Raw genomic sequence first — 14,519 nt, 5'->3', positions numbered from 1 at the left:
GCTGCTCGCGAGATGACTCACGGCCTCCTTGTTTTGCGAAAGCGGAAACGCGTTTGGAGTCCAAATCCTCTTGGCTCCGTCAGCTTGGGTTTGTTTGCATCTCGAAGGGTAAGCAAAGGAAAACCGAGACTCCAAAGACTGCTGACAGGACCGACGTCTCCTTCACCAAACAAGCCCAACGACAGTCGGTTGAAGAAGCCCGCTTTGTTTTCACTGCCGGCTGCAACCAGAGACGAAGAAGAATGAGATTAGTGCGGAATCAAGAGAGTCTGTGCAGCAGGGGTGGCCAAAGGGTGGCTCTCCAGAGGTCCATGGACTGCAATTCCCATGGACCCCTGCCGGTGTGATCACCCTTGATGTACGGGAGTGCGATGATGGCTCACAGGTCACAGGTCGAGAATCAGTAAGGGAATCTTGGGCTGCTTCTACAGTTGCGAACCTCAAGGTGGGGGCTGGAGATCTCTTGGGATTACACCGGCACTCCAGAAAAGAGAGAAAATGGTCATTTTGGGAGGTGGGCACCCCAACCCATTGAAGTCCCCCTCCTCACCAAAATACCACTGCCCTCAGGTTCAACCCCCGCAAGTCTTTTGGTATTTTCCGTCCTCAATCTGGCAACAGACTTCCATTCAATAGTATCACAGAGACCAAGAAGGGTGTGAGCTATCGAGAGTCACGGTCCCCTTGGTCAGAGATCTCTTTGAATCTTGAAAGCTCACGCCCCAAAAATCTCACAGCTCTCCAAGATGCTGTTGGACTCTACCCTACTCTGTCCTATTCTACTCTACTCAACTCTATTCACTCTACTGTGGTGTATTCTACTCTACTATGGTCTAATCTACTCAATCTGTTTACTCTACTCAACTCTATTCTACCCTACTCTGTCCTATTCTACTCAACTCTATTTATTCTATTCTGTCCTATTCCACTCTACTCTACTCTGGTCTATTCTACCCTCTTCTGTTCTATTCTATTCTACTCAACTCTATGTACTCTACTCAACTATGTTCTGCTCTACTTTATGCCATTCTAGTCTGTCCTATTCTACTCTATTGTATTCTGTTCTGTTCTACTATACTGTATTCCACTCTGTTCTACTCTAGTCCGTTCTATTCTGCTATACTAACATTTCTATCCCGGCCTTCTCATACGGCTTAGGGAAGAATACAACACCCTGAATATACATAGTTAAAACATACAGTTTGAAAATCTGAGTCCTAAATTTAAATTTAATTTTAAATTAAAAGCCTCCAGGGAAGGGTGGAGTATAAACGTCAAAATCAACCCGTTCTTGCCAGACTGAGAGATGGAGGGCCCAATTAGAGAGTGGTTGGTTCTCAAGTGGAGATTTAACGGGATGGAGTTGAGCAGGGAGGCCGGCTTGTATCCAGATGTTATGGTCTTCGGAGGCCTCAACTGTAGTCCTGGCGGAACAGCTCAGTCTTACGGGCCTGGCGGAACTCTTCAAGGTTCCATAGAGTTCGATTTCGCCAGGCAGAGCGTTCCACCAGCAGAGGCCAGGGACTGGTTGAAGGCGGTTTAATCTCTTTGGGGCCAGGGATCCTAAGCAGATGTTGATCGCTCTTTCCTTCCCTCCTCTACAACATTCTACTTCACACAGTAGGCAGATGTGTTGAAGAAGGGGCCACCATGTTTACCGTATCTTTAGAGACCAAAATTAGGAGCAATGGGTTCAAATGACAGGAAAGGAGACTCCACATGAATAGTAGGAAGCATTTCCTGACGGCAAGGGCTGTGCGTAGACAGAATGGGCTGCCTCGGAGGTTGGTGGAGTCTCCTTCCTTGGAAGGTTTTAGGAGGACCTATTGAGAGGACCTGTTGGGAGCGTGTGATTTTTAAGTCCCCCAAAAGGTGAGGAGCTTGACTGGATGGCCCTTGGAGGTAGATTCCGATACTCTATTCCAGGGTAGTCAAACTGCGGCCCTCCAGATGTCCATGGACTACAATTCCCAGGAGCCCCCTGCCAGCGAATGCTGGCAGGGGGCTCCTGGGAATTGTAGTCCATGGACATCTGGAGGGCCGCAGTTTGACTACCCCTGCTCTATTCTATCCCATTCTCCTTTTCTCTTCTGTCCTCTTCGGTTCTACTTTCCTCTATTCTATCCCCATTCTGTTCCTCAGCTTTAAAAGAATGTTCAAACCACACATTGGGTTGGATCTCTTGACTGGCAGTCTCCAAGATCTCCATTGAAGGTCTTTCAACCGGAGCCCTACGAGTGGAAATATTGGGGATTGAACTTGAGACCTTCCACAGGCCAAGCATGTGCTCCCCCACTGAGCCATCAGGCCTCCTTTGCTCAGGACCATCTCTTGGCTCATTCCTGGTGATGGAGAACCAGGATGGTCTTCTGGTTAGAATGTTGACCTAGAACTGGGGAAGGACAGTCCCCAGTTGGCTGTGAAACTTTTAGGGTGACCTTGGGCCAGTGGCTGTGTAGTACCTGATCTACCTCACAGGGTTGTTACAGAGATGGAATGTGGGGGGGGGGGGAGGACAGGTTATTCTATTCGATGTATGGGATGCTCTATTTTGGTGCTTGGGGGGCAACAGTGAGGGGGCTTCTGAGAGGCAGCGTGGTGTAGTGGTTAAAAAGCTGAGGAATCTCATTTGGAGAACCTTGAGCTAGGCACAGTTCTCTTAGAGCTGCTCTCACAGAACTGTTCTCTTAGAGCTCTCTGCCCCACCTAAATCACAGGATGTCTGTTGCGGGGAGAGGAAGGTGACTGTAAGCTGCTTTGGGACTCTTTTGGGTAGTGAAAAAGTCCTGGCCCTGCTGGGGGACCTTCTGGTGGACCCTGGGTTTTGGCCACTGTGTTACACAGAGTGTTGGACTGGAGGGGCCACTGACCTAAGCCAACATGGCTTCTCTTATGTCTGGGGCAGGGATGCTCTGTCTTCTTGTGGCTTGGGAGGCTATAGTGGGAGGATGTCTAGACCTCTGGCCCTGCTGGGGGACCTCCTGATGGCCCCTGGGTTTTCATATTGGGCTGGAGGGGCCATTGGCCTGACTGAACATGGCTGGGTGTAGAGAGCCAGTTGGTGTAGTGCTTAGGGGTGCTGACTTCTAATCTGGTGAGCCGGGTTTGATTCCCTGCTCCTCCCCCCATATGCAGCCAGCTGGGTGACCTTGGGCTCAACACAGCACTGAGAAAGCTCTTCTGACCGATATCAGACATCAGGGCTCTCTCAGCCTCACTCACCTCACAGGGTGTCTGTTGTGGGGAGAGGAAAGGGAAGGTGAATATAAGCTGCCCTGAGACTCCTTCAGGGAGAGAAAAGCGGTATCTAAGAACCAACTCTTCTTCTTCTTCAGTGATATAAGGGCTCTCTCAGTCTCCCCTCCCTCACAGGGTGGGGCCTGGCGATCCCCTGGAATTCCAGCTCCTCTCCAGACTGCAGAGATCAGTTCCCCTGGAGGAAAGGGCTGCTTGGGAGGGGGGACTCTGTGGCCTTGGACCCCACTGAGGGTCAGGGATGCCAGCCTCCAGGTGGGGCCTGGAGATCCCCTGGAATTCCAGCTCCTCTCCAGACTGCAGAGATCAGTTCCCCTGGAGAAAAGGGCTGCTTGGGAGGGGGGACTCTGTGGCCTTGGACCCCACTGAGGGTCAGGGATGCCAGCCTCCAGGTGGGGCCTGGGGATCCCCTGGAATTCCAGCTCCTCTCCAGACTGCAGAGATCAGTTCCCCTGGAGGAAAGGGCTGCTTGGGAGGGGGGGGGACTCTGTGGCCTTGGACCCCACTGTCATCCAGCCTGTCATCCCCAGGCTCCATCCCCAAATCTTCGGGAGATCCCTAACCTGAATCTGGCCACTCTGCACCCTTGTGTTCCACCCTGGTGGCTAGGGCATACCTGACAATCCTAAATAAAATAGAAACTATGAGCTCTCCCGTACAGAACAGCCCCCTTTCTTTGGTGCTTGCATGCCTTCTGTCTCAAGGAGACATAAGGAGCTCCGTGATAACAGCATGGTTGAAACCTTTGTGCTCATGTGCGCACGCACACACACACAAAGACACAGCTCACACCAAATGCAGTTCTGGTTATGGCCAGCCCCGTGCCCAGAGACAGTGTGGCTTGCACCGTCTACACAATATGTGCGCACGCGGCGTGGAAAACCCTTGCCAGTTGTAAATACGGCTGCGTGCCCGCACACCCCTGCATGTACGCACCAGCCACTAAAGCAACAACCAAAGCCCACATTCCCCTCTGTGAAGCCACAACTCTTGAGTCTACAAAGGCAAACACATTAACAAGTGCCAGTTTGCACACATACAGCACTGAAGCCCTGCCCCTGTTTCGTGCTCTGCTGCAGCGGGACCGGGCCGTGCGTTCTAACACCAGGGCCCAGGCCAGGATGCTTGCAAAAAATTAAAATTGGGGGAGGGAGGAAAGGGGTCGGTCCCACCTGCAGGGGGGTGGGAATTAGGCATTCTCCAAAGAGCCCGAGGCAGAGCTGAGGGAGGGGGCCTCAGAAGGCCACGATGGGCTCCCTGGGGAGCTGCTTGTTCCCGCGAGACACCATTTGGGGAAGAGGATGCGAAACAAGAGCGGCACACAAAGGGAAGCGGCGGGGAGCATCTGCCAGCGGGATTGGCGCTGGATCTCATTCCAGACTCTGCCTGGAGGAATGCGATTAGCATTTGTTATAAATTCCGGCAGGGCCTCCCCGAGGCGGAGAGCGTCTCCCTCCAGCCTGCCCCAGCCGAACCTCGAGGCGGCCCCTTTGTTTTCCAGCTTTGGCAACGGTTCAGCCTCTTCCCGCCCCCCCTGTCGGGTCTTCCCGACCCCACCCCAAAGCTCCCCCCCCCCTGTATCCCCTCTGCCAGCCCCCCTCTGCCCAGCCTCAAACAGGCAACCAGGGTTGTTGCCCCTGCCACACACGCACACCCGGCCCTGTTTGAGATTCAGAACAGGAGAGGAGGCCGGAGGGACCGGCCCTCCCGATGCCCGGACTTCAAGGCGAGGGAGCGAACGGAGGAGGAGGAGGAGGAGGAGGGAGATCCGTGCGGCGTTTGATCCCCCTTCTTTCCCCAGCTGCAGACGCCTGTATCAATCACTCCGGTTGCCATGGCAACTGCAGCTGCAGTGATGGAGAGAGCTGTACATGCACTCACCCACACACCGCTGTTCCACACAAGGCGAAGGAACCCAGGCCCCCTACCCCACACACCGGGCGTTGGGACCACGCACCTGCTCAGGTGCGTCAACCCCACGATTCAGAGCATCGGTGTGGGTTCCAGGGATCCTGGGCCATCCTTGCCCGGCCCGGAACCACATTGGCGCGCTGCATGAGTCATGAGACAATAATGAAAGACGGGCGGAGGGAATGGCCAGCCGGGCGTCGGGTTGTGGTGACAGCAGGAAGGCTGTTTCCGATCCCGATCGGGAAGGAAGAACAGGGGCTCCCTCGCTGCCTGGATTGTCCTCGGCAAACCTGATCCCCAACGAAATGCATGAATGGAGAGCGGGCGTGGGTGATTTTTATGAATGGGCGCATGGCGCTGCCTCTCGATTTTTCTACTGTGGCAAAGCCATTCCCCCCAGCTCTTGAGCCTTTAATTACGTGTCAATCAGAAATTCATTGTGCGCTTTCCTTGGCCTCTGGGCATAATGAAAAGGTTTCTCCTGTAAATTTCCTCTTGTCTTCCTGCAGGGAAAGGCACAGGAGGAAAGAATTGGCGAATGTTGTCTAACTGTAGGTATAGCCATCAAGGGAGAGGCTGCGGTTTAGTGGCAGAGCCTCTGCTTGGCAGGCAGAAGGTCCCAGGTTCAATCCCCAGCAGCATCTCCAGTTGAAAGGACCAGGCAGGAGGGGATGGGAAAGACCTTGGCCTGAGACCCTGGCTCAGTGGCAGAGCCTCTGCTTGGCAGGCAGGAGGTCCCAGGTTCAATCCCCGGAATCTCCAGTTAGAAGGACCAGGCAGGAGGGGATGGGAAAGACCTTGGCCTGAGACCCTGGCTCAGTGGCAGAGCCTCTGCTTGGCAGGCAGAAGGTCCCAGGTTCATTCCCCGGCATCTCCAGTTAGAAGGAGCAGGCAGGAGGGGATGGGAAAGACCTTGACCTGAGACCCTGGCTCAGTGGAAGAGCCTCTGCTTGGCAGGCAGAAGGTCCCAGGTTCAATCCCCGGCATCTCCAGTTAAAAGGACCAGGCAGGAGGGGATGGGAGAGACCTTGGCCTGAGACCCTGGCTCAGTGGCAGAGCCTCTGCTTGGCAGGCAGAAGGTCCCAGGTTCATTCCCCGGCATCTCCAGTTAGAAGGAGCAGGCAGGAGGGGATGGGAAAGACCTTGACCTGAGACCCTGGCTCAGTGGAAGAGCCTCTGCTTGGCAGGCAGAAGGTCCCAGGTTCAATCCCCGGCATCTCCAGTTAGAAGGAGCAGGCAGGAGGGGATGGGAAAGACCTTGACCTGAGACCCTGGCTCAGTGGAAGAGCCTCTGCTTGGCAGGCAGAAGGTCCCAGGTTCAATCCCCGGCATCTCCAGTTAGAAGGAGCAGGCAGGAGGGGATGGGAAAGACCTTGACCTGAGACCCTGGCTCAGTGGCAGAGCCTCTGCTTGGCAGGCAGAAGGTCCCCGGTTCAATCCCCAGCATCTCCAGTTAGAAGGAGCAGGCAGGAGGGGATGGGAAAGACCTTGGCCTGAGACCCTGGCTCAGTGGCAGAGCCTCTGCTTGGCATGTAGGAGGTCCCAGGTTCAGTCCCTGGCATTTCCAGTAAAACGATTAGGCAGCAGCGTATAGGTGTGAGCTTGCTTCATCAGATACAAGCAGGTACGGAAATTGCTGTGACTTCATCCCCCAGTCTCAAGGTGGGAAGGGTCTTGCAAAGAAAGTAGTCAGGATATAAGGTGTGCAGTCTGTTCATGGTTTCCAACCTCCTGTCATTACACTGATTTTCAGATGACCAAGATCCATTCTCCTGGGGAAAACAGCTGCCTTGAAGGGGGGGGGGCTCTAGGACACTAAACCCTGCTGAGTCCCCCTCCCCAAACCCCGTCTTTTTTCGAGACTCCACTCAAAATCTCCATTTATTTCCCACTCCAGAGCTGGTCACACACAACCTACTCAAAACCCCAACCCCCCTTGAACTTTAAGGGGCTTCTGGGTTCGAATCCAGCCGCTCTACTCCAGGCCACCACAGCCGGCCCTTGATGCAGAAAGGATTATCGGAAACTGTCAAAAGAGAGAGATCTGGAAGCTTCCCATTGTATACGGCACTGGTCAGACCACACCTGGAGTACTGTGAGCAGTTCTGGAGGCCTCACTTCAAGAAGGACGTAGATAAAATTGAAAGGGTACAGAGGAGAGCGACGAGGATGATCTGGGGCCAAGGGACCAAGCCCTATGAAGATAGGTTGAGGGACTTGGGAATGTTCAGCCTGGAGAAAAGGAGGTTGAGAGGGGACATGATAGCCCTCTTTAAGTATCTGAAAGGTTGTCACTTGGAGGAGGGCAGGATGCTGTTTCCGTTGGCTGCAGAGGAGAGGACACGCAGTAATGGGTTTAAACTTCAAGTACAACGATATAGGCTAGATATCAGGAAAATGTTTTTCACAGTCAGACTAGCAGCAGTGGAATAGGCTGCCTAAGGAGGAGGTGAGCTCCCCCTCACTGGCAGTCTTCAAGCAAAGGTTGGATACACACTTTTCTTGGATGCTTTAGGATGCTTTGGGCTGATCCTGCGTTGAGCAGGGGGTTGGACTAGAGGGCCTGTGTGGCCCTTTCCAACTCTATGATTCTATGATCAAAAAAGCCAGGATGCTTAAGAGAGCAACCCTGCTTGAAATGCAACCCAAGATAGCCCCTGTCTCATTGAAGATCCCGGCCTGCGATAAGAAGACGGGGAGAGCCTCCTCGGAATGTGTAAACAATCCGGCCTTATCTGCTTTTTACCACCGCTACTCTAACGGCTTTGTTTTACATGGTCATTTATCCTGAGACAGCGTCCCTTGACCTCCAGGCAGTGCTTTGTTTATGTGTTGAAGGGGTGGCTCAGAGGAACAATCCCACCAAGGTCAGGTCTGCTGTCTGGCTCGTCCATCTTCCATCTCAGGACAAAGAAAACACTTTGCAAGCTTGCCACTGTCCAAGAATCCTTTCCACGTCAGTGTCTGGCCGTGGAAATGCTGCCTGTGTCTGATCCCCTACGGCATTCTCGATGAATTGGCGTGAGCTACTGAGGTAGCAATACAAAGCTTGCGAAGACTCTTGCTGAAACAGATTGGATGGGCAATATAATTATGCTCCTCGCTCTCCGGGTTTGAATCTGCTAGTTGTCCACCAGGGCCAGGACCTGACCTGGTACCGCTTTGCTCTGCTCTGGTTCGGCCTCCCTTGGAGTCCTGTGTTCAGTTTTGGGAACCCCACTTGAAGAGGGATGGAGACCAACTGGAGCGTGTCCAGAGGAGGGCAATAAAAAGGGTGAGGGGTTTGGAGATCAAGACGTAGGAGGAAAGGTTGGGGGAGCTTGGTCTGTGTAGCCTGGAGAGGAGACGACTGAGAGGGGATCTGATCGCCATTTTCAAGTATTTAAAAGGCTGTCATGTAGAGCAGTGGTCCCCAACCTTTTTATCACCGGGGACCACTCAACGCTTTTTACTGAGGCCCAGTGGGGGGGGGGTAGTTTACTTCTCTACTCTCAACCATTGTCCTAACGCTCTCTGATCGCTATGGTAATGTTTAAACATCCCTTCAAAATAACATACAGACACGCAACAACAATGAAGTGTGTTGTAAAGGGCTGGGAGGGGGATGAAGTAAAGGGCCGGGGGGGGGGGGAGAAGGCGTCCTTCGGGGCCCACCTCCAATTAGTCGAATTAACACATGTGGTCCGCGGCCCACAGGTTGGGGATCGCTAATGTAGAGGATAGAGCAGAGTTGTTCTCTCTTGCCCTGGAGGGATGGACCAGAACTAATGAGATGAAATTAATTCAAAAGAAATTCCGTCTCAACCTCCGGAAGAAATTCCTGACAGTTAGAGCGGTTTCTCAGTGGAACAGGCTTCCTCAGGAGGTGGTGGGTTCTCCATCTTTGGAGATTTTTAAGCAGAGGCTGGAGAGCCATCTGACGGAGAGGCTGCTTCTGTGAAGGCTCAAGGGGGTGGCAGGTGACAGTGGATGAGCGAGAGGGTTGTGAGTGTCCTGCATAGTGCTGGGGGTTGGACTAGATGACCCAGGAGGTCCCTTCCAACTGTCTGATTCTATGAATGAGCTCCCGGAAAAGCTGAAGGCCTTGTTGGATCTGACACACTTCCGCAGGGCCTGTAAGACGGAGTTCTTCTGCCAGGCCTTTGGTTGAGATATCTGGACGAGGACTACCTCTCCCGAGGCTGGATTTGTGTCATTGTTACTGGGCAAGGATGGAGTAGGGGGGAGTTTACAAAACTGCATTGTGCTGCCGTCATGGTTGTAGTTTTATTCGTTTTGTGGACTTTATTGTAAGCCGCCACGAGCCGCCACGGTCTGGGTGTGGCGGTTAATAAAAGCCAATATAAATTAATTTAATAAATATTGCCTCAAGCCCCACCCTCAGCTAACAACAGGCAGGGTTCCCCTGCCCCCAGGAAAAGCTGGGATTCCCCCCTCCCGTTCCCAGAGAAAAGCGCCCGGATGGACGCACATGACAACATTCCTGCAAGGCTGACTCAAGGCCAGCCTCGCCCGATCGCTTCCAAGCTCCCCTCTTCCACATTTCCATCCTCCCGAGAGAAAACTGGCAATTAGACTTCAAAGGAGCGAGGGATGCAAAACTATAAATGCAGTTACAATCAGTTAACTTCTCCCCCCCCCCCCAGACGACAATACCAGATGATCCTGGCAGGAGACTGACAACCAAGCAGATTCTGATATCCTGCTTCTACACACTGCATGCTAGACTTCGCACTCGGCACCTGACCAGATCTTAGGTTTTTGTCGTGCCTTCTCTGGCTGGGGCTGTGTGAACTGGCCTGCGTTGTGAGTTCTGTGCCGGGAACTTAATTCCCAGGCCTGTGTTAATCTGGTCTGGAAGAGGAGCATGATGCGCAGGGAGAAGGCTCTTAAGCTTCCCCACCCTGCACTCTTTTCCTGACCTGTGAGGACCTGTTTGCCCCACTGGGAGAACGGCTTGTAAAATACACCGGGAGGCTTAAAACGTCCCCAATAATGGAAACAGTGTCTATAGCTTTAAGAAACGAACGCCTGCTGAGATCTCGGTGGTCATTTAGAGGGTTGCTAGGTAACCACAGTACAGCCAGCCAAGGCTTCTGCCTTTTTGGTTTCTGTCATTTGAAGGTGATGGGAGACTACAGAAGGCAAAAGATGGTAAGGAGGGGAGAAAGCGGAGAAAGGGGAAAGAAAAGAAACACGGAACTGGAAGGGATCCTAAGGGTCACCTAGTCCAAAACATTGAGCTGGAAGGGACTTCAAGGGTCATCGCGTCCAACCCCTTGCACAAATCCTGCCCACTCCCAGCTCCACCCCCAAAGTCTTCAGGTCTTCCCAGCCCTAACTTGCAACGAAGAGCTTGCAACCCCATTTCCCTGGTGACTCCTGCGGTGTGCCAAATGTCAGAAAACCCTGCAGGATCCCTGGAAGGGGGGAAAGGAAAGGGGTAGTTTGGTGAAGGGCGGGGTATGTGTGGACAATGGGAGCGAGAGAAGACCATTAAAGGTGTTTGAATTGACTGAAGGGGGGAGGGATAAAGGTGGATTCTTTGGTGGGTGTGGGGAAGAGAAGGAAGCAGGGAAAGGGGGCGGGAAAATTAGACTCCCCCTACATGTCCTCAAGAGTCCCCCCCCCTTGTTCAGATCTGATCAGGAAAAAAGTGCACATTTCTCTAGTTACGATGAGTTGGTTAACACTTGCAAGAAGAAATCCTGCTTATTTTTTTTTCTCCCCAAAAGAGAGGTGGAGAGAGAATGTGGAATCTCAATAAAACCATCCCTTTCATGCGGGAATTCTCCTTTGAAGTTCTTTGTTTGAAGGCTGGCGAGATCAGAAACTGCGTCTGGGGAGGCTGAAATGTTCGCCCACCGGTTTCTAAGTATTAGCTTCGATCCCTGATATGTTTCCACCAACGAAGGGGGGGGGAGCTGTCTTTACCAATCCCCCCCCTTCTGCAGGCCCCCGACCTCGCCCTGCTTTTGCGAGAAATCTCCTGCCCCCCCCCAAGAACAGCATTTTGGGGAAAGTGATGGTCAGATAGCGGGATTCATGCTATTTTGGTTGTAATGCCAGATTTGTGTTCATTGTGCTCATCATCTGGAAATTTCTTAAGCAGGGGTGGTTTGCCGTCGCCTTCCTCTGCAGAGCCGTCCTTGGTGCTCTCCCTTCCAAGTACCGACCCTGCTTAGCTTCCAACTACTGGTGATTCCAGGCCAGTGAGAAGCAGAGGTGGTTTTCCCTTGCTTTCCTCTGCAGAGCCTTCCTTGGTGGTTTCCTATCCAAGTAACGACCCTGCTTAACTTATGGTGACCCCAGCAAGGGGCTTTCAGGACATATGAGAAGCAGACTCTGTGGAGTCCACCTTGGTGGTCCACGCGTGATGATGTGCAGAGCCAACCTGGCGTAGTGGTTAGAATGTCAGACTGGGAGAACCGGGTTCAAATCTCCGCTGTGCCTCGGAAACTCACTGGGTGACCGGAGACACGGGAGAGCCAGAACTGACTCTCCACTCTGCCATGGAAGCTCACTCGGGGATGTTGGACCATTCACCCGCTCTCCGCCTAACCTACCTCACAGGGTTGTTGGGGGGATGAAATGGAGGAGAGGAAAAGGATGTAAGTTGCGTTGGGTTTCTATAATGGCCAAACTGTGGCTCTCCATGTGTCCCTGGACTACAATTCCCACGAGCCCCTACCAGCATGCTTTTCTGCATTTCATGTGCTGGCAGAGGCTCATGGGAATTGTAGTCCAGGGGCATCTGGAGAGCCACAGTTTGGGCACCCCAGCTAGAAAGTCAAACAAAAAAAAATGTGTCGCTTGTCCCTCAGAAGACTGGGGGAAAGGAGCTTCAGAACTGGCTCCTTGCAGGAAAGGTGTTCGTTTCCTCTTCCTTTCTTCCCAGAGCGAATTTCAACTGAGCTCCTGATTTCTTACCTCCAAACAGGTGAACGGCCGGGAGCTGTCCCGTCTCTCGCAGGAGCAGACCCTGGAAGCTCTGCGGTGCTCCAAGGAGCCTTTGGTCATCCAGGTGCTCCGCCGTAGCCCCCGTAGCCGCAGCGGGGGTGGCGAGGGGGCCGCCCCCCAAGGGGACCCAGCAACGCTGGTGGACAGCGGGACGCAGACAGACATCACCTTCGAGCACCTCCTTGGGCTGGGAAGGATGCGGCCGCCGAGCCCCCCGGCTGTGACGCTGGAACCCTACGGGCTGCCGGATCTGTGAGTATTCCCCGGATAAAAGCCGTGTTCCTTGGCCGCTCTCCGAACCGGATCTGAACCCGGGACAGGTTGGGCGGCCCAGGCTGGCCCCATCGGGGCTGTATCGTATCAGGAAGTGCCAGAAAAAAACAGGAGACCTGGGTAATCGTGACTCTGAAACTATAAGACGTAGGTGGCCAAACAAGCTCCCTGTATGTTCTTGGACTGCAATTCCCATGAGACCCTGCCGACAGGCAACAGTTCAACGGGTTACATTACTATTTTAAAATTATAAGTTGCAAATTCTTGAGAACTTGTATCATTACGTTGTTTTGCCTCAATCATTTACGTCCACTGTAGGAGCCACTTTGCAAAACGGGGGACTACCAGACCCTTGTTTGGATTTCAGTGGGAACTAACCTGTTGGACTTCTGCCTGATTTTTTTTTTTGCATCACACTTGTTGAATTGTTGTATGATTGTACACACATTCCCAGTACTGATTGGTTATTATCTGCGCTTGTGGAAGCATCATGGTCACACGGCTCCCCTTTTTCCCCCTGGTATTTTCCATTTCCTGTTTTCCCCAGTTTTTGTTTGTTACTTTCTCATGTTGGAAAGTGTCATGGCAGGGTCTTCATCGTGTGCCTGAAGGGAAGTGGGGGCAACTATTTTGTAGCCGGCTCCCCCTGCAGCTGGTACTTTATGGCAGCCATTTTGTGGCACCCCTGCCCTCCTCTGCCAGAATCCCAAAGGGGCCTGCAGGCTCAGAAAGGCTGGAGGTCCCTGGTATGATCTGTAGTGAGACTGTCATACCCCCCCTAGCATGAGGACTCAGGCTTAGTTTCACAGGCTGCTGTTATTGCCTTGAGTATGCATTATTTTAGAGCCTCTTGTGGCACAGAGTGGTAAGGCAGCAGACATGCAGTTTGAAAGCTCTGACCATGAGGCTGGGAGTTCGATCCCAGCAGCCGGCTCAAGGTCGACTCAGCCTTCCATCCTTCCGAGGTCGATAAAATGAGTCCCCAGCTTGCTGGGGGGTAAACGATAATGACTGGGGAAGACACTGGCAAACCACCCCGTATTGAGTCTGCCATGAAAACGCTGGAGGGCGTCACCCCAAGGGTCAGACATGGCTCGGTGCTTGCACAGGGGATACCTTTTCCTTTACCTTTATGCGTTTTTCATGCTGGACAGGCTGGCGGAAGAAGAGCCTAAGCTTGTCTCCAATGACTTCCTCTCACCCCCTTGATTTACCCCTAGGCCTGCCAGCCCCATGGAGGAGGGGGATCGTCTACCAGACCCCGCCCCTAAAACAAACAGAAGTCCAGGCCACATTGCCGGAGATGTGATCTCTCTTCCAACATGCACTGACGCTCTGGTGTTTGGGCCAAAACTCTATGGTAGAAGTTTTTGCCCAAATTGCAGAGTGTCACCACAGTGTTGCAGCGTGCACTGGAAGTGACACCACCATGTTGTCGGTGATTCTGCCTGGGCCTCTGACCAGCTCCTGGTAAGTCTCACCAGTTGCTAAGAGGGACCTAATGACCCTCAGTTTGCCCCGATGCTTAAATCCCACATTTTCACCTCCAGTATGTTAGCTGACTTCGTATGGGGTGGCTCGACCTCTTGGGAGTCTCCCAAATGAGGTCTTGGGCGGAAAGAACTGATCTGCCTAACTGCCTTTTATCTTTTTCTGTCCTGCAGCCCCCCAATTACCCATGAATATTATGATCCTGTGGAATTCATGGAAGGAGCTGCTCCGGAGGCTGAGCGGGCAGAGGAACTGGAATACGAGGTTAGCATGTGGTGGGGGGCTGGGAGCCCCTTTCTGACTTCTGCCTGCCATTCGGGGAACCCATTTCCATTGCTGGGAGGGGACATGGCATGGCAGGCAGGAGGTCCCAGGTTCAATCCCCGGCATCTCCAATTAAAAGGACCAGGCAGGAGGGGATGGGAAAGACCTTGGCCTGAGACCCTGGCTCAGTGGCAGAGCCTCTGCTTGGCAGGCAGAAGGTCCCAGGTTCAATCCCCGGCATCTCCAGTTAAAAGGACCAGGCAGGAGGGGAGGGGAAAGGCCTTGGCCTGAGACCCTGGCTCAGTGGCAGAACCTCTGCTTGGCAGGCAGAAGATCCCAGGTTCAATCCCTGGCATCTCCAGTTA

At 53.1% G+C, this 14,519-nt stretch overlaps 1 protein-coding gene across 2 annotated transcripts in view; it reads left to right on the top strand.

The window, feature by feature from the left end:
- PDZD4 (PDZ domain containing 4) overlaps nucleotides 1-14,519 on the top strand; it is a 29,844-nt gene that overhangs the window by 5,825 nt on the left and 9,500 nt on the right. Inside the window, exons 1-3 of one of the 2 annotated variants that reach the window (XM_077329682.1) lie at nucleotides 10,261-10,320; nucleotides 12,107-12,378; nucleotides 14,064-14,154. In XM_077329682.1, the coding sequence (XP_077185797.1) occupies nucleotides 10,294-10,320; nucleotides 12,107-12,378; nucleotides 14,064-14,154 (390 nt within the window). In that variant the 5' untranslated portion in view covers nucleotides 10,261-10,293. Of the gene's footprint in view, nucleotides 1-10,260; nucleotides 10,321-12,106; nucleotides 12,379-14,063; nucleotides 14,155-14,519 lie in introns of those variants that run through there. The other variant, XM_077329681.1, reaches the window with a different exon arrangement.

The sequence above is a fragment of the Paroedura picta genome, chromosome 3 (genome assembly GCF_049243985.1).
Source record: "Paroedura picta isolate Pp20150507F chromosome 3, Ppicta_v3.0, whole genome shotgun sequence".
In the NCBI taxonomy this organism is placed as follows: Eukaryota; Metazoa; Chordata; class Lepidosauria; order Squamata; family Gekkonidae; genus Paroedura; species Paroedura picta.
This window is presented reverse-complemented; position numbering and strand designations above follow the sequence as displayed.